We start from the raw sequence: 25968 nt of genomic DNA on the forward strand, positions 1-25968 counted from the left end.
GATGAAAATACAGTATGGGGAATCATCTTCATCCTGTTATTTCAGAAATGTGGTTGCTTTATTTTTCTAATCTTGGCATGTACTGTATTAGGCAGAAAAACTAGTTTCAAATATTTTGTCTGTATCAGCATTAAGAATGGACTTAAATTTTATTAACCCAGAATGAAGATGTTTTGCTCAGTTTGCAGCATAAATACCAGTTTTCATGATGGCAGGATTCATAAAGACATTTCTAGTTCAAAAGCATTCCTGTGCCTTGGTGAAGCCAAAACTTTTTCTGAGTTTTTGAGCCAGATTGACCTTTGGCTATATTTAAAGCAATATAGAATAAGCTGAAAATTCGGAAGAAAAATGCAATAATTTACTCTGGTCAGTGACCTTAAACAGGTTGCCTTATTAATCGCCATTATAGTTGGATCACAGATTTTTCACATCCATTGACTAGAGTGTGGGAGGCACAAGTGGTCCCTGTGTGCACTGTTTTTGGCCTGGATGATCTCCTGCAGCACCCTGCTGGCCAAAATGGGATGTGAGGGCATGAGTGGCCCCCATGTGCACCATTTTCAGTCTGAACGGCCTCCTGCAGCACCCTGCTGGCAACACAGGCCACAGGGAGACCACAGGCAGCCCCCACATGGCTTGTTTTCTGCCTGGACAGCCTCCTGCAGCACCCTGCAGGCCAAAACAGGGTGCGGTCCATTTTCGCTAACAGCAGTACCTCAGGCTGGTCCTTTGCTATTTCTGGGCTGGCCCTGGGGCCTTGATTTTGACACCCCTGTTCTAGATCTTTAACAATCTTCTGATCTCAGACAACAGAAATAGATCTAAAAGCTCCCCTACATCCACGTATCCACAGGGGAGATATTTTTTTCTTGTTAAATGGGCATCACTGAAACTAGTTTAAAACAACAAACCAGCTGTGGTGATGCCTGTTTAGAGTGAGATTTTTTTTTTTTTACTTTTCCTACTTTGTACATATGATACCAGAGTATATAACTAAATGCTAATGCAAAATACACTGTATTTTAGTGTTGAGTCAAAACAGGATTTATATTTTTGGAACATTTACACCTCAAACCAATCCCTGCATGCATTTCTTGGCAGTTATTTAAAAACAGTTCAAAATATTCACAATGGACCAACTATGTGGGAGAAGGGAGGGACAGAACATGAAGTAAATCCAGCCAATTCTTCATTACACTGTGCACAATCTTACCTCCCTAAAAGTGCCTGTGGATTTCTTAATAAAAATGTGTAAATACATATTGTTTTATAACAAAGCACAATTGAAATGTTGCTATTTTCTTTGGCTTTGACATTGTTTTATCAGTCAATCATGGCAAAAGGGTTATTTCCTCTGCAGCAAAAATGTGGTAAGAGCTAATTATATCTTTGAATTTATGGCTTTTCCAGTTCAAGAGATTAATAAAGAAAATTGGTGTTGAGAAGCAAATTGATTCCTCTGAGTTGATCCAAAGATATGTTCATCAGACAACAGCAAAATTAGAAAATTAACTGTTATTGATACAGGTTAATAATAAAAATAGAATTGTAGCAAATAATACTTCCAAAGACTATTTCATGTAAGAAGTAAGGATTACATTAACGTATTAAAGCTCCCAATAATGTTTTATAAGGTGGATTGAGACTGAATCTCACTGACCTAGAAAAATAAATCAAGACCACCACCACCATACCCACCCACTGTGACACCCTGTCAGCAGACAATTTTAGAAATATGACTTAAAGGAGCCAGGTCTTTAAGGAAAGAGGAAGTTTTGAAGGATAATCTGGTCCTGCAAGATGCAGCAAGCAGTTGCTCAGGTATAGCAAATGAATATATTCATTTATTTGCTGACTCTAATGGATAATTGTCATGTATCACTATTTCTTGGACAACAGCAGGACTAAATTTTTCCCTGCCAGATTTGTATAGGGAGATGCCTATACAGAAAATCTGGAAATTATACTTAGATTAGAATATAACAACTACATTGTTAACTAGATTGCATAATTATGGTTATCCTATCTATTCAAAGGCCTGATGCCTATTTTTATTCAACCTCCCCTCCCTGTCCCATAAACCCAAATACCTGGTCTTAATTATGGGTTAACTTGCATAGTATGTCATGGCTGAAAGGCAACCTTCTATATGAATTCAGGAATTCATATGCTAAAATAAGTGGGAATAGAATTAAAGTGATTTTAGTGGAATTAAATTATCATTGTGCATTTATAGAAGTAGCAAAAGGGTAAAGGAAAGAAGATTGAACCATCTTCTGTCCATTGTTGGAGTTCCTAATCCAATGGTGCTGACTCATTAGTACCTCCTGAACACATGGAGACAGTAGAATGATGACACAGAGTTATGGATCTACTCCTTCCTTCTCTTTGTCTATAGCACTGCCAGGTTTATTGTATGAGATTGCTATTCTGAAGCCACTCCTTTCTTCAAAGCATGCAGACACAGACACAAACACAGGGAGAATGTTTGCTTTGGGACTCTGTCTGGTAAGAAGTAGATAGCTAGTTCTAGGTTTATAATGCATTTCCTGTAAATTTCCTTTCTGTTATAATCATGAAGAATACTTGATTAATAATTGCTCAAATAGTTTTCCAGGTTCAACATGCTTATTCAGGACCATCAACCTTCCATACTCTTTTCACTGGGAAAAGTTTTAATGTGAATGAGGTGATACTTACAGTCCATCATAATAGCCCAATATATGGGCTATTGTATATGACATATTCCGTGTTTATGAGGCAATCTGAATCAATATTAAATTACTCTTACTTACTTAATTTTATATATTTCAACAATAGCTTTTATGGTGTTGGTTTCCAAACTGCCTAATCTATGCTAGAGATTTGGGCGTTTTTAGAGGATGTCAATTTTTGGAGAATGAAGAAGGTCCTGATATTTAACTGGAAACTCTCTTCAGGAAGCCCCACCTATTCACTTTATGTCAACCAATCTGACGAAGCCCATAAATCGCTGAAGTAGTCATTTCCTGCCTTTCCCTTAAAATGAGTTCCCTTATCACTTTGGATGATTATTTTAACTGGTAGTTTCTGCATTCTTTAACACCAGGCTTTGAATGTCATGTTCAGCATTGCAGTATCCATCCTGGTTTCATTCATTTTGTGGACAGGGCAAAAAATTATGCATAGCTGATTGAGTTTCTCCCTTCGCTCATCCATTATTTCTGCCTTTTTTCTTTGTAACTGCAGGTAAAGAGGCTTCTGCATCCCCCTATATACATTCCTGAAATGAGATTCCATGACTAGAGTTCTTTGTTGTATAGTGTCAACAGGAGAGAGATGGAAGGAAGTCATTAATTAATGAGCAGAAATACTTGCCTTTGCATTACACAGGGGAAAAATGGTTTGCATTTTAGGTTTGCATGTAGCAATGATGTGTAGGCTCCTCAGATACCTTTTGAACAAAATATGGAAGTACATGCAGATACTAAAGTTTAGCTACATTGAATATACACACTTTAAAAATTGCTTGTGCCAACCACAGTGGGTACAAACCTATCTGAAAAGACACTAAAGCAGCAGATCCAAAGATGCAAACATTTTGGCAATGTGAGATATCTTGCCAATATTACCCTAACTACCGTAGTTGGAGGAAAATGTACAAAGAATGATCCCAAAATGTTGAGAAAATTAACATACATGCAACAGGAGAACTTTGTATTCAAATAATGTGCTTCAGATTATTCAGGCAGGCAGTAATAAGAGAACCTAGCATCACTTTAAGTAGGTAATCAGTAAGAAAAAGACTTATAGAAACTTCTATAAAGCTTATAGAAAAGATATTTGACAACTGTTTCCTTGTGCAACCAAGTAACAGTTATTTCAACCATTTTCTATATTCAGTTTGATTCAAAGTGTGAAAATAAAAGTGTATAAATGAATGAATAGGATTGGGTATCATTGTTCTTTATTTTGGAGAATCTGACTCCCTTTCTTCCTTAATAAAAATGTGCTCTATCAGATTCTTATTTGATATTATTGTCTGATATTTGGATAAACATAATTTTCCTCTTTAATCATCTGGCTGAGTAGGTATAATTGCCTTGCTTTATTTGTTAAATAAAATCAGCTAAAGTACTTCTTCCCTAGATGGATACCTCCCCTTGTAAACAAAATAGGAGAGTAAACTGAATTGTTGGAAACCTAAAGGCACTAGGAGATAATTTTAAAAATAACTATCAACAAAGCAGCATTTTCATTAATTAGATTCAGATTCAAAATCACTTCCAAGCATTAGTCAGACTACATTATGCCACAAAGGAATGAAGGAAATGATTTTGAAAAGTACATCTAGACTAAATTTTAAGCAATTGGTATCTGGTTGGGACAGGAATTGTTCCACATCCTGTGCAGGAAAAGAGCTGAAAGAAAACATTTCAGTTTTCCCTCTTTTAATCAGCCTTTCTAAAATTCTGTTAATTGACTCCTATTTATCCAAAAAAGTTAGAAATGGATTATTGATTGAAAGACAGATAACTCCTGTCTGTACCTCTCATTTAATTCCACCATCAAATGGAGATTTATCATGCAAACCAGATTTTCAGATGAAGGGATAGAAACAGTCACAAGGAACCTAGGGGCAGAATGCTCAATTAGGGTCTGGTAAGATCATGAAATAGAAATCAGGATAGGCTATAAGTCTGTAGAGATTGTCAGTCATCCAGGTCATGGTTGTCCCAAAGGTGCTTTTTCAGGAGGCAACTGGATTTTCTTGGGTTTTTTTTTTAAAGACATTTCAGTTCTCATCCAAGATTTCTCACCCTCTTGGATGAGAAGTGAAATGTCTTCAAAGCAAAAAGTCCAGTTGCCTCCTGAAAAAACACCTTTGGGACAGGATAGGCTATGTATATCAAATCTGATTTGATTCTCAAGAGCTGGAAACATACGCAGAAAAAAATAACATGTAGTCTTTCTCCAAATTGATGTTGTTGGGGAGCAATCCCTCCCCCGTTAATTTTGGAGCAAAAATAAAAAAAGTACAGGAATTGATCCTCAGATCAGCAGAAACAGAATTATTTTTACAATAGTCTTGCAAAGGCAAGATGTACATGGGCACATTTTCACGTTCCAGATGTTCCAACTGTACAATATTTTACCAATTCCTCAGAAAACCAAGACTGATCCTCATATTTTATTTCTGAATACTATTAACAGATTAATCAAAAGATGTATTAAAATGATTATTGAGGTTATTATCTGTTATTAAATGCTTAATTGAGTCACTGAATCAAAATTACTTAAATAGTGTTGTGGCTACTGGCCAACTACCCCTTTGTAAAGTAGTAGGTGCCAATTAATCTTCTAATAAGATTGATTGATGTTTCATCGATGGAAGTTAATGATTAATTCCTTTTATTGTCAAAGGTCTCAAATAATTTTTCATCTAGGTTTAATACAGACTGGAAAAATCTTGAGCTCTAAATGCTTTGAACAATTTTATAATTACTAAAACAAAGTCATGATGAAAGAGATGAGGAAGGGAACAGTGATAGTAATCACATGGCTTTTACAAGTGTATAAGAAGCCTGCACATAAATATAAATGGGAACAACAACAACAAAACAACAACAACAACAACCTTAACAGCTCTTAGGTTCTTAGTCAGGACTTGAAGTGTTTTTACCAGTCCCAGACTGTGAATTGAATTGAAGATTAAATCAATAACAACAACATCATCAACAACAGCAGCAATAATAATAGAATAACAGGGTTGGAAGGGATCTTGGAGGTTATCTAGTCCAACCATCTGCTCAAGCAGGAAAGTCTACACCATTTTAGAGAAACGGCTGTCTAGTCTCTTCCTGAAAGCTCCAGTAATGGGACACCTACAACTTCTGAAGGCAAGCCATTCCACTGGTTGAGTGTTCTCGCCATTAGGAAATTTCTCCTTAGTTCTAGATTACTTCTCTCCTTGATTAATTTCTATCCATTGATTCTTGTATTGACAAACACTAATTGGTAATTCCAACAATACCTCCCAGCTCCCAGATGCTTCCTATTTCTATACGCAAGTCTCACTAACTATACTTCAGCTGGCACTATGCATTTAATTATATCCAAAAGAATTTGGTTTTCAATTATTATATTCACCACAAGCAACAAACTAAAGGCACATTTGTTTATATATAGCACAATATATAATAAATATTCTCTACTAGAGACTGTTATGCCTGAACCAAAAAAATATTGATCACTCCTATTTGTAAAACATAACTGCAAAACAGCTGCTCTGCAGTCTGACAGAGAACATGGGCAAAAGAATTATGCAGCCCATCTGTCATGAGTGGCCAGTATGCTTTAGAAATTAGATGGATTCGGTGTAAAAAGCAGGATAAACAGTTTTTGGTGGGAAGCCAAAGCAACCCCATTGTACTGAAGAAATCAACAGCGTAATACCCTGTTTCTCCAACAATATGGCCTCCCCCAATAGGAAGTCCCAGCATGTTTTATAGGCATGAAATGAAATTAAGCCCCTCCCCCCAAATTAAGGCCTATATTAAAACATGCGAAATGGGGGGGAATGGTGGGGGGGATTGCCATTAGGAAGTACTTTTGTTGTACACCTGGATATGGTGCTGTCTGCGTTGACCCCGATATGAAGTGCCCCACCAACACCGAGGTCAACATCCAAGCCATCGCTGCCCTCCCACCCGAAGATGCAAGGGGGGGGGAATTAAGTCACCCCCCGAAAAGACGACCTAGCCATTTTTTCGGGGCTCAAAAAAAAATAAGACCCGACCTTATTATATGAGAAACACGGCAGTGTACTGACAATGTAAGAGCCATACTTGATGACATTTCTAAAATAGTAATCTGCACATATTAGAGGACTGCTGAAGATTGATATAAACTGTTATAATCTGGTACTGGCCAATTTCAAGCATGAGATTGGTTTGGTGCTCTTGATGGAAAATCTGGAGAAGGGTTTTTTTGGGCTACACGTGGCCCTCCAAGTCATTTAATTGTGATTTGGGGCTGCTTAAGAGAAGAAAGGAAGGTCAAAGGACTCTCTAGTGGACAAAGAGTGGGAAAGCAAACCAACTTTCAAGGGAAGGGGAGGGGAGGGGAGGAAGGAAGGAAGGAAGGAAGGAAGAAAACAGAGAGAGAGAGAAAGAGAAAGAGACAAAGAGAGAGGGAGGGCGCAAACATAGTATGGAAAAAAAGAAAAACAGTATTTTAGCAATACTGGGAGGGTAAGAGGGGAAGAAAGGAGAATACAGGTAGTCCTCAATTTACAACAGTTTGTTTAGTGACCATTCAAAGTTACAATGGCATTGAAAAAAGTGAATTATAACCAGGTTTCACCCTTATGACCTTTGCAGCATCTCCATGGTCATGGGATCAAAATTCAGATGCTTAGCAACTGGTTCATATTTATGACCGTTGCTGTGTCCCAGGGTCACATGATCTCCTTTTGCAACCTTCTGACAAGCAAAGTCAGTGGGGAAGCCAGATTTACTTAACAATTGGGTACTAACTTATCAATTGCAATGATTCACTCAACAGCTGCACCAAGAAAGGGTGTGGGGGCAAAACTCACTTAACAACATAATTTTTATGGTCAACAACAGCAGTCGTGGTCATAAGTCAAGGACTACCTGTAAAAGAAACTTGGTGTTGAGGAAGATAAAAAAACATCCCTGCATTTTAAGTGGGGGATGAGGAGAGATTTTGTTTAGATTTTCATCATCTAAAAATAACCAGATATTATACCTCAGAATAAAAGAGTAAAAAACCATAATTGTTTATTTGTCCTGCATTTTGAGCCTCCACATGCCTTGTTCAGCCTGGTATGGTCTCAAACTGACAGCACTAGCACACCCATTGTGCTGTTTGTGTACACATTGTAGGTCAGATTTCAAAGACTTTTATATACTTTCAAGTCTTTAGAATCCAGATTTTTTTTTTCTTCTGAAGTAATAAATGGCAGGTTTGCTTTGTGGCCTTGTGCAGGTGAAAAAAATGTACATCAGTAGCTTAGGAACTGTTGGTTTTCACTATACAAGATTCCAAGATTATAGTTACATAATTCAAACTGATTGTATAGGAATGGAAAGCTGAAAAAATGTAGAAAAGTGTAACGTTCAGACAGCTATCCTCTCTTCATCTGTTTACAATATAACAAACCTTTTAACGGATCACTGTGACGTTACTTAAAGTTAGCAAAATTGTCTGCCAGATGCTGGCCACTGATTAATTTGTTTTAAGTTCAGCCAAGAGGGTGGGGGGGGGAAAGAAGGTGGTACGGTAAAAATATGCACAATCAACAAATGAGCAAAGATTTCCTGTCATCTTGGGAATTAAATTGATTGGTACAGCTATTTCCTGTATATAATCTAAAACCAGTCACAACAATTGGAAACCAGGAACATTCTTGGAGATAAAGATGATGGTAGAGGCTGGTGCTTTTCTTTGCAGCATGCCAACTTCCCATTTTTGTTAGTTGAAATGATTTTAAAATAATATTTAAAAAAGACACAGGGAGGGCAGGAAAACCAATGGGTACCATGAGCATGGCTGGCAGGAACATTGTGTCTAGTTATGCTGGGTGTTACATAAGTGGGTGACCCCTTTAAAATTAATTTAATTACATGTCTGCTTTAATGCTACTTTTTGTTAAGATAGAAATATTTGAAAAACTGCTATTTGTTATGTGATAATAACAAGTAATAACACGTTGGAGAGATAGAAAATTATTAATGGTACTGTATCACTGGTAATCCTTTTTAACAGAAATACAGGTTGCAACTATAATAAAGGATCTTTCTGTCTTCTTTGAAAAACCCTACATCTGCATGCTGTGGGCATTAAACTTTTCATTGCATTGGGGTAAAGTGACATTGTCTCTGCATGCCTGGATTTAATGAAACACTTGCAGTGGTTATCTTTGCAAGATATGCTAGCCTAAGCAGTCTGGTTCATGAGCATATGCTACCCACCCTAGTGCAAATTCATTAACCTCAGTTATAGGCTTTCTGTTTTGTGTGAACATCTTGCAACTATCATTTATCATTTATGCAAAATGCAATTTAACATCTTAACTATGAATAAACTAAAATGCTGGCTATTCTGGGTACAGATAATGATAAACCTAAGCATAACTTAAGCTAAATAAGTATGTTTAGTATTTGGGGGAAAGTGGAGCTCCAAACACAATTAACTATAAACGCTTTGAAATACTGTACTCAAGGAAAAAACAACTGTTTTTGGGATCATCACAACCCTGTGCTTAAAACAGTTGTTATTGGCATTTCCCTGAAAGCAATAGCTAAGAGTTATATTAAGCACAAGAAAGCATATTCATCTCAACACAATAGAGTAAATTTATCCTCCAAATCCATGCAAAGCTGTATATTTCAGTCAGGAAATTCCAAAACCTTTCCTGTACATGTATTAGGGTCTCAGGCCTATGCTATCATCTGCAAACACTGGCTCAGTTTCATTATTTAGCTTGCAAAAGGCAACACAATGCTTAATGTCAAGCAATTGCTTTTAACAGAATACTAGATGGAAAAGCAGGAAATGTTTAATAATTATTATATTATGTATATATAGCACAAGTGGTGATACATACATATACCAGCAATCCTGCCACACTTGATTAAAAAAAGGAATTCTGGAGAGACTCTAAAGGCAGTAGATATCAAGGGTCTTTTTTTCATAGAAATATTTTTAAAAATTGCTACAGTTGAATGATGATCGTTTCAATCCTTATAGGAGCTTCTTATAAATAATTTATGCGAAGGCAGTCCAGTGTATAGTATATTTACACAGCTTTGCAATGTATACTTTTTCAGACTAAATTTCTTATATTTGTACTAGAAAAAGTTAATATGATTGATATAAAGACTATATAGTGTGATCTCATAAATCACAAGCGCATAAAAAGATTAAATTCAATTAGATAACCAATTGGAATGAGCCTCTCTGTCCCTAAGGCCTGAGGCTGTTAAATTTCCCTGGGTTTTTTTCTTTTAAGCAGCAAAATGGAGCATCTTTTCCAGGCATAGCAAACTCCTTTCTATAGATGCTGTAACTTTAGACTAAACAGGTCTTCACCTTCTAAAACTTGACACCTTTATAGAAAGGTTCATGAGAATGAATTGTCAGATTGAATGGGAAGATTGTCTCCAGTGTGCTGTAAACATCACTCAGGTGGAAAAGCTCTGGTCAGAATTCTTGTTCTGTAATTTGAACTTTTTCTTGATAAATTTAAAAGTTCAGGGCCCATATAGACCTTAGTTGTTTGTTTCCAGGTCAGTTTGTGGCTGAAAAATCCTGACAGGGATGGAGCCAAAGGAATTTGAGAGAGATGAAATATGATAAACAACATCCTTTAACTGTAATACTTTAGAATGAAATATAAGTACATGATTGTTATCCTTCCACTCATAGCATGATCCTTTTGTCATTTCAGTTATGAGTCATTTCAGTTACAACAAGATCAGGGTTGTTAATGTTTTAAAAAATTAATTATTTTGTTCTCCATAATTTATCTTTGATGAAAATGGTATATTCTTATTTGTTTCTTTGAGTGTTTGTTTTTGCTTGAAGTCATCCTAATAATTTGCCTAATTGTTTTATTTATAGAAACTCCCATTTGGTGTCCCAATACTGCTGGGATCCTATACCCAGAAATTGATTTATAGCTGTTGTATTTTGCTGTGTTCCAGTGGTACATTGCTGTGAAGTCCAGATAGGAAGCAGCTTATAAATGAGAGTAATGGTTGATATTTTCTCAGTGGAAAATGATGACTGAATACATCCTTAACAGATAATTTTTTCTCTATGTAGGAACAGATCTGGTTATGTTTTCTATTTCATCAGCACCATTTCCTACTTTAACATTTCTAAGAAAAAAGTCTTCTTTTGCAGAGGTTTTCTATTTAAAGTCTTTCCTGTCCAAAGCCAACTAAAAATTAAGGAGAACAGGGATCTTGCAGATGCCTAACAGCAGAATGAACAAGAGACATGCACATCAGCTGGTCTTTCTGCTATTAATTTTAAATTTAGAGAAATAAGCTACTTTATCAAATGTATCTCCACTTTTTCTGATTTATTTTTGATACTGCTTTTATTTCCTCTTTTTTCTGATGTGTTAGGAGCTATGTGTCTGAAGCCAGTCTTTTGTTGGGGTATAAGAAAATGAGGAGTAAAGTTTGAATCTGCAAGCAGACAGAGGTGAAGAAAACATACTAAACTCGACACAAAATAAATGTTTCTATCATGGGAATCTGTGGATATCTTTGGCCTCTTGGAATATTGCATGTAGGTATGCACATCACAGCTTTTAAAGACAATGAGAAGTCTTTTTGTATAGACCCCCCCAAAAAACCATTTGATTTCAAGAGTTATTGGCAGGTGAAATGGACTTAGTTGTATACACTCCTAGCCATCTTTTTGCCCTTGAATCTGGGTCACTACAGGCTCTCAATGAATATAATGTGTGACAAAAACAACTACACATTCCACTTTCCATCTTTCATTCTTGTCCATTCTTGTCCATTCTTGTTCTTTGGAAAGTGGAGGACACTTAATTATTGTCTTCATAATGAGTCAATTTCTCTAATTGCAAAGATATGGTGGAAAGTGACCTTCCTAATTGGTCTTCCATAAGTTAGCTTATGCTAATACTTTTACACACCTTGCAACATTGAAATATAACTCGATAGGCTACTGAGCTATTCAGAGAACATTTGTAGACCATCCTTCCCTCATCTAGTGCTGTCCAAATATGTTGAGATGTTAATTGGGAATTCTGCAGGCTATCATGCCAACATATCTAAAGAGCACAAGGCTAGAAAAGCTGATTTTGCTCTACTGTGGGAAGAAGAAATGAATGCTTACCAATAAAAACTGTACAAAAATATCTTCCCAGGTGAACACAAACAATGATTTGTCCTAAATAGAATGCTAAATTGACACCAGGAGACATACTACTGTATCCCTCTTCTAAACCCACATCATAGCTGAGAGAGACTTGCTTCGTGTTTCCTGTTTCCTGAAAAAATCCACAGAGCAGGGGTGTCAAACACACGTCATCATGGCGGCATCATATGACCTATTGGAATTTTCCCTCCTCCCTTTGCCAAACCAGGCATTGGCATGACCAACCGTGATGCATCCATCCCGCAGGCCGGAAGTTTGACAGCCCTGCCATACAGGATATACATGGTGAAAAAAATGGAGACCCCCCCTCCCATTCTAAAGAAATCATGTAAAACTTTGTATGTGAGGGAATGACATAAATGCAACACCTGCTCATTTCTGTCTGAGAACTTAAGGGAAAGGTAACTGCATCTTCCATTCTTATAGATCATAAATTAAATAGAAAATGTGATGACAATATTTTCTCTCCTCTAGGTGTCACTGCTTATCAAGAAATAACATTCAATGTGAGCCACAAGGAAGCAAAATATTTCTGGTGCAAGCTAATTCAGGGGAAGCAATGATCATCATCGTAGCATCAGTTTATCTCTGACATGGATTAAAAACACTGCCTTACTTTGCATTGCTACAGCAAAAATCTTAAAGGGGATATATTTGAACTCTGCAAGCTACGCATTATTGAACAATAGGTGTCACTGCTTATCAAGAAATAACATTCAATGTGAGCCATAAGGAAGCAAAATATTTCTGGTGCAAGCTAATTCAGGGGAAGCAATGATCATCGTAGCATCAGTTTATCTCTGACATGGATAAAAAACACTGCCTTACTTTGCATTGCTACAGCAAAAATCTTAAGGGGATATATTTGAACTCTGCAAGCTACGCATTATTGAACAATAGACTGTACAATATTCACGGATTTAGATGTGAATGTTCTCTGTTCTTGCCTTTCACATTTAGACCAGGGCCTTTTAGGAAAACAATGGAAACAATTCCTATAACATACAACAGTGCATACTATTTGTACTACTTATATACTACTACTAATTTAAGGTAGTATAAATATTTTAAGGCAATAATACTATCTCAACCATTCTTTAAGAAAGGCTCATCAAATCAATATCCATAACACAGGCAACTTTTTTTTTTTTTTGGCTTTTGTCACCTGGGAAGCATATGGGGTTTGCCTATTCACCACCTTTGTGGACAAATGTCTTTACTAGAATCATGTGGTTGGTGTGACTAGCTTTCTGAAACTACACTTACCATCTCTAACTTGCCTTGGCCTTCTCTGCATTGAAAGATAGTCTTGGAAATAAAATAAAAAACCAAAATATAGCCAGTAAACCATTTTCATTTTCTAAAACCACCTACAGAAATTGGAGGCATTCTTAGAAATAAAATGACACTTAACGTTGATGCTTTGATTTAGCAACATGCCAAATCCATATTCTTTGTTTTTAATGAAAGTAATCCTAAAAATAATAAAAGTTGTATGGGGCACAGAGATTTATCAGGATGGTATCTATAGACCTATAGGCATGTCAAGTTGCTTTCCTGTCTTACACAGAGATAATAATAAACTCTGTCCACACGGCTTTCATCTTACCTTTCTTGCAGCCCCACCGGTTTCATTTTGAAAGGTGATGGATTGGCAGAAAGTGGAGGCTTGATCTCAGTAGTACATTGTCCATGGGGATCTACTACAACATTTAGTACTTTATGGGTCTGTTCAGACTGGACCATTCTGTTCGCTGTCTTATATTCAGATGGAGTTCTTTGCAGAGGGACGGGAGAAAGGTGTATTTCCTGTTTTTTGTTCTTATCCTGTCTCACAGAAAATTGTATTTTCTCTTTCACTCGATATAAAACCTGTTCATAATAGAGAAAACAGTTGTTTTTACCTTAAATTCTGAAAAAAAAGCACACATTGGATTATTATTGAACTGGATAGAAGATTAGATACTAATATGATAAATAACCAATAGGCATGAAGAGCATCAACAGCACGGGTGGGATTCAATTTTTTAACAACCGGTTCTGTGGGCATGGCTTAGTTGGTGGGCATGGCTTGGTGGTCATATTATTCGCTGGGTGTGGCCAACTTAATATCACTCACATCGAGGCATGCATCTCCTCGCCTGGCCTTTCATGACTGTGGAGATGCTGCAATAGTCGTAAGTGTGAAAAATGGTCATAAGTCACTTTTTTCAGTGCCATTGTAACTTTGAATGGTCACTCCACACAAGCAAAGTACCAGCAAAGGAGGGGAAAAAAATTCCAGAGAAGTTCCTGAGACAGGAAGTCTAGTCCTGCCAAGACTGTAATAAGGGTTAATGGAGAGGCAGTTTCTGTAAGCAACACCAGAATGTTTCCTTCCTGCCTTCCTTACAGGATTAGGCCAGTAATTTCTTCTAACAACCGGTTCTCCAAACTGCTTAGAATATTAACAACCAGTTCTAGCGAATAGGTGTGAATCCCACCCCTGATCAGCAGTAATCCCACCCCTGATCAGCAGTAATAAAAAAACATTTTTCTACAGATTATTGAATGGATTGCTTAAATCATTCATTAGCTAGTTTGGCATGTATTATCTGCAATTTGGGTTTCTAGCATAATATTTCACAACAAGATTTATTGGGTTGCTTTTGTCAGGGGAACAACTAAATTGTACTGGGAACTAATTCAATAAGCAACTATTGAAAATAGACTAATGTTAGACTACTTTGTATCAATCTATTTTCAAAATATAGTATTGGCAAAGGAAATAATAAATGTTGAAGTGAAATTAAAAGAAAACAGAACTCTGGCTATAAAAGGAAATCAATAGGTAGAGATCCTTGCCTATAGCAATAATTTAAAAAAACCTTAACCAATAAGATCAATTCAATAATGCAAAGTAAATACAATGTGCTTCTTTAAAATAAAAGGCTAAAGGAAAAAAACTAATTACTCGGGGGTTTATAATAGTTAAGAAATTAGGCCAGGATGAGGAAGAACCCAGGTTCAAGCTTCCAACTGACCATGGATTGTCTTTGGCTGAGAGAATGTGACAGGTACAACCAAATTCACTTTTTGGGTTGATCTTTATAAACAGAGCAGTTGTTTACTTCTAATTGTCTGAATTGTCAAACTTTGTTAATAACAATAAATAGGAACATAATAATAATTGAATAGGCACAAAATAACAACTAGCGGTGGTAATAACCTACACCCCACAGGAAATTATTATATAAGGGTAAACCAGCATGCCACAACTAAGCATGAATGAACAGAATACATTAATCATTAAAGAAATAGAAAAGAAAGAAGCCGCTGGTTCAAATGGAAAAAAAAAAAAAGCTATTCACAGGTGGGCACTGCAGTAGTGTTTGGAAATTAAAAAAGAACATCCATCGCCACAAGTCCAGAAAAACAGATGGAAACATAAGATGAAAAGCCTGGAATATTACTGCTGACAAAAACAAAAATCAAACCATGCGGAATCTAATAAGAATTGTGCAAATGAACAGCTAATTATTTGGCTTGATACATTAGGGTTTACCAGTCAGAGCATAACTGTTAGAAACTATTTTATCATTCAGCATATAAACAACAGGAAATTGCACTAGTCATAATGCATCATTATTCTATACATATTTACAATGACTTTCACACTATTTGTTTTCCTGAAAGCATCCATAGTTACCCCAAGAAGGACACCATGGGAGGTGGGACAATTGAGAAAAAAATGCATCATTACATTCTGATGTAAAACCCATGAATTATGCACTTGAACATGACATAGGAAAGCAAGTGCCAAAGAGCAAGTTTTGTGTTGTGATTTCATCATACATGTCTTGTCTTAATTAGCAGCAAATGCGTAAACAAACATGGTAGCACTTTGTGTTTTTAAAAATTAGCCAGCTAAGGACCAAATAAGCTTATTAGAGCATGGTTAGCTAAATGTATAATTGGGTGTGAAAATGGATTCAGTGTATGATTTTTTCCCCTCTTCCAATTCAGCTGCTGTGATTCACCAAAAATCAATTTGTTGTTCAATAGGAGAATGAAAAATCTGGATTCAGTTCATGCTTTACTCCGCCTCCCCTCCAACTAATATTTGTTTAAAGGCACCATATATTTACAGTGCCAATTATAAGCATGTGTTTGGCTGAGGGCAAATAAATGAACTCACCCTTTAAAAAATGTGGGAATTGCCCCCTCAAAGTCATCTGAATGAAAGCATTACTTGGTCTATGCATGATTAAGATTCACTTTATGCCTCATTTTGCATTAACTTTGTTTGTGACTAAAAGACTGGACTGTTTTTAGCAAATAATTTCAGCACCAGTAAATCTTGTTTTGCTTTCCAGAAAGCAAAAACAGTGACAATGGAAGCTAACAGACTTACCATCAGACATGTCACAATAACAACAAAGATGCTGAGAAAGATTATGACAGCATAAAATCCTTCTTTACTCCAGAGTTTATCCGATTCATGCTTTCCTTGCAAAACATTTTTCTTTGACTTATAAAGACATAAAAGAAAAAAAAAAGTAATTATATGGTTCTGGACATGCATGTGAGAATCATTGCCCACCTAATATAAATCTTTATCTTTCTTCAATAATATTTTTATCTTTCTTCAGTAACATACAGTGCTTCAGTGATTCAATACATTTCTATTATTTTTTAAATTTTTGCATCAGTGAATATAAGATGACCCTACCAGATAGATATGCTATCGTTATATTTTGTAACATATCTAATTCCCTGTGACATTGTATGGAAGTGAAAATGGGACTTTGAAGAAGGAAAATAGGAAGTTCAACAGCTTTTGAACTTTGGTATGGGAGAAAAGTCCTAAAAATATCATGGACAGCTAAGAAAATGTATTACTAAATAAATCAACCCAAAGTTCTACTTTGATGCACAAATGACCAGGATAAAATTAGCCTGGTTTCTGTACATTATGCGAAGATCCAACTCTCTGGATAAGGCTGTGATGCTGGGAAGGGTGGACAGAAAAATATATATAAGAAAATGGACTGCATTTGGATTGGCTCAATTACTGTTGGATGGACTTGGTTACTGTGGCAACATTGGAAGATCTATGTGGTCACTGGGAATTGAAAACAACTTGAGGTGAGGAAAAGAGATGAAATAATGGGAGAAGGAAAGAAAGAAAAAATAGAGAAATTGTTTTGTTTATTTGCTTTATCCATGAAATAACAGAATAACAGAGTTGGAAGGGACCTTGGTCGTCTTCTAGTCCAACCCCCTGTTTGAGCAAGAGACTCTATACCATTCCAGACAAATGGCTGTCCAATCTTTTCTTAAAAATAAAGAATTCATTGCATTTATTAAAATCAATAACTTTTAACCTCCATATCACTTAAAACAGGATAGATTTGGTTTAGAATAGAATAGAATAGAATAGAATAGAATAGAATAGAATAGAATAGAATAGAATAGAATAGAATAGAATTCTTTATTGGCCCAGTGTGATTGGACACACAAGGAATTTGTCTTTGGTGCATATGCTCTCCAGTGTACATAAAGGAAAAATAAAATATATTCATCAAGAATCATAAGATACAACACTTAGTGATAGTCATGGATTACTAATAGCTGAAAGAAACCAACCAGGCTCCTTTAAAAAAAAACCATCAGAGTCTACATACATTGATATTAGGTTCTCATATGAATGAATGCAGCTTATGCTTTCTTGAATAATACGCAATCCTATATATACTAATTTGAAATTATAGCATGTTAAATTCCATGACGCTTACTGCTGGGATTATAAATTTTTGTTGTCATTTTAAAATTATACTTCTTTTTTCATACACACAAACACATACTATGTAATATCAAACTAAAGTAGAACAATATTATAAAACAGTAGTGCACTGCTTTACTTTCAAAGTATAGGTGATGAGACGCAAAGAGTAGTAACAAGTGGCCTAATGTTACCTATAACATTATCAGGGTTACAATCATTAAAAGCTTATGCTGAGGAAAATCTCCCCTTGACATGATGACCATATGACTTTGAGTCAGTCACTTTCACTCAGTAGTGACTTCATTGTAGTTTACTATACAAAATAAAGAAAAATTCCATCTGTACTTTCTTGAACTTTTTGAGAAAAGGAACTCTATTAATCAGCCCTCGTGATACTGCCCGATACCAGATGACCCTCACTGGGTTGATTTCTAACCATGGAATGAAAACAAAGTTCCAATATGCTGTGCATTAGTCCTATTTAAAGGGTAAGAACCTTTAATGTACTGTTTTAGTTAGCACCTTGATTCCCTTAGATGCACAATGAATTTAGGAATTTATAATCTAGAAAATACTAGAAAGGTCTTTATTTACTGTTTATCGGTGATGCAGTGGTTAGAGTGCAGTATTGCAAGCTACTTCTGCTGCAACCAGCTGTCTGCAATCTGGCAGATCGGATCTCACCAGGTTCAAGGTTGACTCAGCCTTCCATCCTCCCAATGTGGGTAAAATAAGGACCCAAATTGTTGGGGGCAATATGCTGACTCTGTAAACCACTTAGAGGTGGCTGTAAAGCACTATAAAGCGGTATATAAGACTAAGTGCTATTACTATTGCTATCATCTGAGTTTGCAAAATAATAACAGGTCTTAAAGGAGTATCTATGAGTAACATATTAGCACTTTATAATATTGATACAGTTGCTTACCTCTGGGGATATCTCTGTAATTCCAAACTGGGTTAATCCTTGGCGTAGGATGTGGATATTAAGAGATCGTAGTACTTCCTTGGATGGGATAGTATCAGAAACTCCTTTACTACTGACTGGAGATATGAAGAGTTCAACACAGTTCCTCTTGCCCTAGCAATAATACATAAAATAAGAGAAGAATAGTTCAAAAAAACTTTGTAAGAATAAACATATAAGTTAACTGTATGAGTTACTGTTCTTGCAAGTGTCAAACAAATAATAAAAATGGATGGTTGAGATTAATTAGAATTAGCTATCTAGAAGTTCAAATTGGATCCAAGTTGATATTTTGAATATCCCAAACTACATTTCAAATATATGGATTTCCTTCCTGTTTATGTTCTATTTCAAGCTTTGTTAATTAGTGACAATTTCACTGTTGCAGAAAGCTTTTAGGAAGGGATAGAACATGGCTGGATAACATCATCTCAGCCTAATTGCAATACCCCTTAACTGGAACGTAAGAGTGATCTGGCTCCTTTTTGGCAGACAGGTGAGAAAGAGAACAGGATATCACAAAAAACAAAACAAAACAAAGGGGTTGCTAGAAAAATTTTAAAAGTGCTTTCCAGGAGAGAAAAAATCATCTGTTTTTGACATTATTATCAGTTACTTTTACTTCAGTTGTTATTTCCCAGCAGAAAGAAAAAAAAAAGTCCACTTCTGGTATTGGACTCAACTCACCGCCTCATCAGGCAAGGAAGAAAAAAATGACTGACCATCACATTAGCTCTTATTAAATTTGGTAGATCCATCAAATAGCTTCATTTAATGCTGGGTGGCTACTTTTTCCACTCAGATTATAGGTAGCCAAAAAGCAGTCACAATAAAGCTTATCCTAGAAGGCCTGCTGTGATTTGTAGCATTCCCTATCTCCATTTCTGTAACAATGTCTGTCTGTCTGTCTGTCTGTCTAACTATCATTAATATGGTGTACTGGTTATGAAGCTACACTAGAATTGACGAGAACCAGAACAAAAGCTAAGTGGGCAACATTGCACCAGTCAGTCTCTCTTAGACTGAGAAGTTGTCTATCCATTGAACTTAACTGAATCAGTGTGGTAGATTGTAGACCATCATAACCTTCAGTAGAAAGGCTGTCATTCTGCAGTGGATTTGGGCTGATACTACACATGGATGAGTTATCCTAGAGAACCTTCTTGTCCACATTGTTACTTCTATAGCTAGCAGGTATATAGAACCATTTATTTGTTCAGGGTTGTTGGTTTTATTTCCAGGAGGTGAAACTATGCAATAGTAAACACAAAACGAAGCCACTTACAATCAGTCGGTTGATATGGACTTGCTGCGGCAAGAGTCCTAAAGCAGCAGCCACTCCTTGGCGGAAAATCCGAAGCAAAGTGATATTCAGCTTGTTTACATCCATTTGCAGAGTCTGCAAAACAAACCCAAACAGTGCTAATCTTGCAAGGCACACACAGTTCCCTGCTAATGAGTGACCTCCGTGAATTGTGCAAATCATTTTTCCCAGGATGGCAATGTGTGAAGTCAATTTGCATTTCAAACAGAGAACAAGAGTTGGGGGAGTGAGGTCAGGGCTGCAGGATTCCAGACTATTAATGGATGTTAGTTTAAAGAATGTTAACATTTCCTCTTTTCATAACCTTAAGTTCACCATGAGGTCAACGAAATTTTTTTGGCTATACTTTTGGACCTTTTACAGGAGTTACAGTGCCAGATCGCAAAGTATTGTAATAGAACTAAGTGAAACAGCATCACCCAGAAAATTTGACCTCTGATTATTATCATTCTTCCTAGAAATAAAACAAAATAATGGGTAGATTGGAGCAGCTAGTACTCTTAGCTGCTTTCAAAAAGCTAAGCTAGATCAGACATGGTAAGTGCTTGCATAGGTTACCACCAGGAAATCTCCAAACTGTAAACTAGACTAGGAAGCAAGAACAAAAAGTGTAGTCATCAGGATGAAGGAAGACTTTACCTTTTATGTTATTGTTTCTAAAGATGAGGAACATGGTGTATCAAAATTCTCCACCAAATTGGTGGGCAACAGTTGGGGAACAGTTCTTCCAGGGAAAGGAAATATCTTCAACAATTTCTGCCTTTGTGTGTATCCTTTGTGAGTATCCTGAGAAAAGCTACTAAAAAGCTCATGGGGGGATATCCCTCATGACTGAAATATGAGAAGCCAGAGAAGTTACAGGTCACTGGAATTTGATACACTCCCATGTTTCTCTTAGAGTAGACACTTTGAAACTTAAGGGGGGGAGGGGTGTCATTTTCTCAGCTTGGCATTAATCAATGCTTCCTGCAGTGTGGAAATTAAACAACTGCAGGATCTCAACTTGTTTAGGGTATCACATGTTCCTGAACTGAAAACTGGTATTCCAACCTGACAAATGAAACCTTGCTGAGTGCCCACAAGACATTGATTAAATCCATCAATCAACAGTTGAAATTAGGAGTTTTATCAGGGATTAGCCAGCAAGTGGGGAAACAGCCCCCCTCCCCTTTTCAGGCATTGCTCCTGATTTTTCTTTGCAAGGGTGTAGTAGGCAGTTGAGTGATTACCACGTATGAGTATCCTTGGGATATATCAATTAAAAAGTAATTAGTACATGTAAATAGTGTGTTGATTTATTGCCTTAGCCCCAGTGAATTCATAGAGGTATTTGTGAGTTAATAAAATTCTATTAGCATTTTAGCAGGCCAATGTACTCAATGTTTGAGAAGCTATGGTCTAATTTATTCTGTAGAAGCAACAAATGAAGAACATTCATTAGAGGAGAGAGATTTTACTTCACTGAATTACTTAAGTTTGTATTTTTGAACCAATATGTGAACCCAAATTTAGATTTCTTTAAAAATTCATTCTCTTTCAAAATTTGCAATTGTTTACTAATTTGCAAACAGTACCTTAGAGGAAGATTTGAACGAAATACTTATATTTGTGAAGATAATGTATAAAAATGCATTAAATCAGGGAAAATAGTTTTTTAACCTCTTTACATTGGACATGATTATAAATAAAAAGTATACTTGGAGAAATGTACTAAAATATATTTTACAAAGTGAAATAGAAAAAACATCACAATTCCTATCTTAAATAAGCCTTTAAATTTGTGCCATCCTAGAATTTTCAGCCAGATGAAAATCCTAGGATGGTACCAATTGGAAGGCTTGTTTAAGATAGAAATTGTGATGTTGTTTCTATTTCACTTTGTGAAATATATTTCAGCCAGGTGAAAATTCTGATTAGGTCAGATACAAACTACTTGGGCCGTGTCACTTGGCCTACTTTTAACACCACATCATCCCTGCCTAATGAAGCTGATCTCACTGTCCATCTTGGAACTTGGGTAAGTGCCACAAGGAAATTTACATGATGAGAAAGCCTCTGTGAGTAAGATCCATTCCACAAGCCTTTAAGATAAGTTTCTTTACATACCACTTATATCTTGGGCAATAATCTTCCAGGGAACAATGGAAAGAGATTAATTGGTTAGAAATTCCTCAAATACTTCTGGCACCTTTAATTCAACAAAGGAAGCATTGTATCTTTTGAAACCAGGCTACACTAATTAGTCATATTATGCCTTGTTGATCTGTACTGTTTATCATTTTTGGCACCTGCTCCTTGAGGTGAGTTCATGTTTGAATATACAGTACCATACACGCTGGCAGCCGTGACTTAGTAACCCAAAAGGAGAAGATAACCACTCCAGGGAACACAGCTTCCCAATGCAATTTATTTATCTGGTTACTACAACTGTTAGCGACAGTTTCCAGGTTTCAGGACTATAGATATGATGAATTATATCATCAGGTTATGCCTGAAAATTTGGCTAATTTATACATATATAATAAAAATAAAAAGACTAAAAACTAGTAATATTTAAATGCCTAATAGTTTCACTGGGGGAGAATAAACTCTTCACAAACAGGGGGAAAGTACTTTTTAAACCATTAGATGGAAAACAGTATTTGGTGTAACATGTGCATTAATGTGTGCATTTACATGTGCACATTCTCTGAGGTTTATACTGTATTTGAATATAGTTTCAGTGTAAAAGGCTGCTTAAAAGTAAAAGATATTTGAATGGGAGCTTACAACATTCTAATTTGATTTCTTCAGATTAGCAAGCAAATATTGCAAATTTCTGGCAAAAATACTTGCAGATTTTTACTTATTATCTATAGAAAGAAAATTGCATCATGGAATTCAAATGACAGTTTCACGAACTGGAAGATTTTATGGAGCTTTGGTGTCCATAGGCTCTCATGCTTTTCAAAGAATAATGAAAACAGTATAATGATTTCATGCCATAAGTTCTGCTCTTTCTGGGCATAGGTGTAACATTACAACACAGATAAAAAGGGATGAGATTTGCATTGTGACACCATGACCCTGCTAGCATTAATATGACTGTTTTGTGTCCCCCCCAAAGACTTATGTTGTAAGCATAATATCTATTTTAATATAGAGAAAAAAGTTATATTGACTATGAAAAATAAATCCTGAATCCTCTGGGGAAAAATGTTTATTATCAGGCTAGCTCAAAGATTATCACACATATCTGAGTTTGGCACTCTTTGAGTCAAGTATGATGTGGTCAAGAATGTTGAGTGTTAGGAATAGGAGTAGGGAGACTGTTGTCACAGTGTCTGCACACTGGCTTGAGATTTTCACAGAGATATCCCTGCCAGCTCAGATCTCAGTAATGAACTTATGAAACTGTTATTTGATATTTGTTATTCCAATATACATTACTTGTTACACAGCGTTACATTTACAATTGAAATCTATTGACCTAGTTTGAAGCTGAACCTTTTGTAGCTGTTTGCAATTATGATGACTGTTATTGCTATTCAGTTTAGCAAACAACTTTCATTTAAGATCAACAATGAACTTGACTGTTTCTCCTAGATTCAGCCCATTCATTAAAAACAAGTTTAAAAGCATCTATCTCAAGACAGATCTTCAGGAAACTTGAACAATTATCTAATTTATAAATAGTTTCATCCTTTCTATTCCTTGGATAGATGTTTTGATGTGACATATGTTAGGGATAACATTGTTTACCCTAACTGGTTTGGGTAAAAATAATAAATAAGTTATCATGGTTTGTTGGTTAAAGTGTGTGTAACTTTAACTACAAGAATGTAATTAAGGGTGTGGTTGTAAAAGCACCATAAAAGAAGCAAGTCAATTGCAGCTCTCTCTCTCTGGCTTAATGATCCCTAATTACTGGATGGATTGATGACTGCGTTTTTCCTTACTGGAACGGAGGAGAGAAAGGAGTGTTGATAATACGGACTGATTTATTGTAAGTGAACTGACATTGGCTATTCAACACGAACTTTGCAAATTGAGTATACCCGACTGGACTGACTAAAATGATACATTACTAATGGACCGTTTATTTTGACTATACTATAATTCCTAATGGAATAAACTATATTTTTTGATAGCACAAGCGTATCTGTTTTTTACTGCGTGTTAACTAAAATACAAACTTATCTCACACATTTACCTGTCTGCCTATCTGACTACGCTACACATTCTGTTTAGTTTGTTTTCCTTAACACTCGTTGGGGAATTCAGGCTTAACAACATATATTATTTTAAAGAATATAGATTTTTGTAGAATCCAGAATTCTGCACAGCACCAAATAAAATACGTGTTGTAATTTTGGCCTGGAACTACATATCAGTCAATAAATTTCTAAATGTTGAAGTAGATTTTATTTAGTCTCCAATATTTTCTTTATATATTATGTTAATTTAAAATTGCCTGCAGTTATGGAACAAAAACTATTTTACTAAGAAAGCATTTTAATCTTAATTTTAAACATTTTAAGCCAACCATAACATTTAATCATTTAGTTTTCTACAAAACTAAGTTAATTTACCTCTCTGTAAAGTTAATTAACTGTTCTTTTCAGGAATATTAATTTTTTTCTAGAGAGGAAAATATATATGTCATAAAAGGTAAGCTATCAGTGTGCCTAGGTGTAATGCTGCCCTAAAGTTTTTCATACCTATCATCTTTGGATTACTGTTCTAGCAGATTCTATAATATAGTTAGCTCCATAAATTATTGCACATATTTTAAGTTAGTTGCCTCTTTACTTTGCAACTATTGTAGAAGCAGGTACCTAATTGTTTGCCTAGACTTTTATTGAAGACTTTCATAGCAGACTTTCATTGTTGTAATATTTTAAAATTAGGATCTAATGCCAGAAGGCTTATTCTGGTGGAATGACATAATTGGATAAGAAGTGCTGCTATTACTGCTTATACCATTATATTTTGTGTGCATTGTGTTTTGTATTATGTTGTGATGGCTAGTTTTTAGTAAGTTAGCTTCCATCTTGGAAAGTTGTCTAAAAATAGAGAAATTTTGAAGATGGCTTGAGGTAGGACTAAATATCACAAAAGTGATGTTATACTTGAACTATGTTTCATGACTGCACATTTGGCAAATTCATAGATTATTATGCCTGAGCTGAAAGTATAATGAAAATGGTCATTCTAAAGTTTTGGGGGATGGGGGAAGATGATTCAATAGTTGGGTAGGGAAAAAGAGTCTCCATAGTTTTTGGGTAGTCATAGTTCAGTCCAAAGAACAATAATATCTCATATAGTATCCTTTCCATCTCACCCATAAATATTAGAAGGTAACAAGTGCTTAGTTACACAGTTCCCTTTACTGGCAAGTCAAACTATTTTTGGCCCTTCGTGACATTGGATGTCTTCTTTCCCCTTTGGCCTTTGTGGAAAGCAAGTTCTATTAGATATGAATGTGAATATTTTTTTTTCAGGCTTTTTCCTAAAAAAAAAATAGGGGGTGGATATAATTTCAATAATAATTGGTTAAATTAATATGAGTATGCAAACAAATAGATAAAAGAAAGCTTAAAAGATGTGGATTGATCAGTTTTCCAAGCATTGTATTAGAGATTAGAACTATTTCTTAAAACTTTGATTTTTATCCTAGAAGAATGATTGATCCAAAGTTATATCAAACTGGGCTCTCCATCATCTTCAATGTAATAACAATACTACACTGATCTTACACTTATGAATTATATATGTTTAGACATAACTTGCAAATTGTATACAAAATATTTTAGAGACAAATTGCATGTAAAAAGCAATATTAAAGTGTGAGCAATCTAGTTTTTACAGCACGTGAATGTGTTTTTTGAATGAAACAACAAATCAATATTTATAATGCACATATTAAAATATTTGATTAGTATCCAAGAGAATAATTAGAAACTAAATGAAATCACTTTGGAAACCAAATATGGCTCA

At 35.6% G+C, this 25968-nt stretch overlaps 1 protein-coding gene across 2 annotated transcripts in view; it reads right to left on the reverse strand.

Annotated features, from left to right (window-relative positions):
* PTPRR (protein tyrosine phosphatase receptor type R) overlaps window positions 1–25968 on the reverse strand; it is an 84024-nt gene that overhangs the window by 19088 nt on the left and 38968 nt on the right. Inside the window, exons 3-6 of one of the 2 annotated variants that reach the window (XM_087967981.1) lie at window positions 19951–20064; window positions 18627–18779; window positions 16325–16441; window positions 13541–13803 (exon numbers count right to left, since the gene is read on the reverse strand). In XM_087967981.1, coding sequence (XP_087824107.1) covers window positions 13541–13803; window positions 16325–16441; window positions 18627–18779; window positions 19951–20064 — 647 coding nt within the window. The remainder of the gene's footprint in view (window positions 1–13540; window positions 13804–16324; window positions 16442–18626; window positions 18780–19950; window positions 20065–25968) is intronic. The other variant, XM_087967983.1, reaches the window with a different exon arrangement.

Source organism: Notechis scutatus, chromosome 6 (genome assembly GCF_049901735.1).
Source record: "Notechis scutatus isolate UNSWTSFEM ecotype Mainland chromosome 6, rNotScu1.2, whole genome shotgun sequence".
NCBI lineage: Eukaryota > Metazoa > Chordata > Lepidosauria > Squamata > Elapidae > Notechis > Notechis scutatus.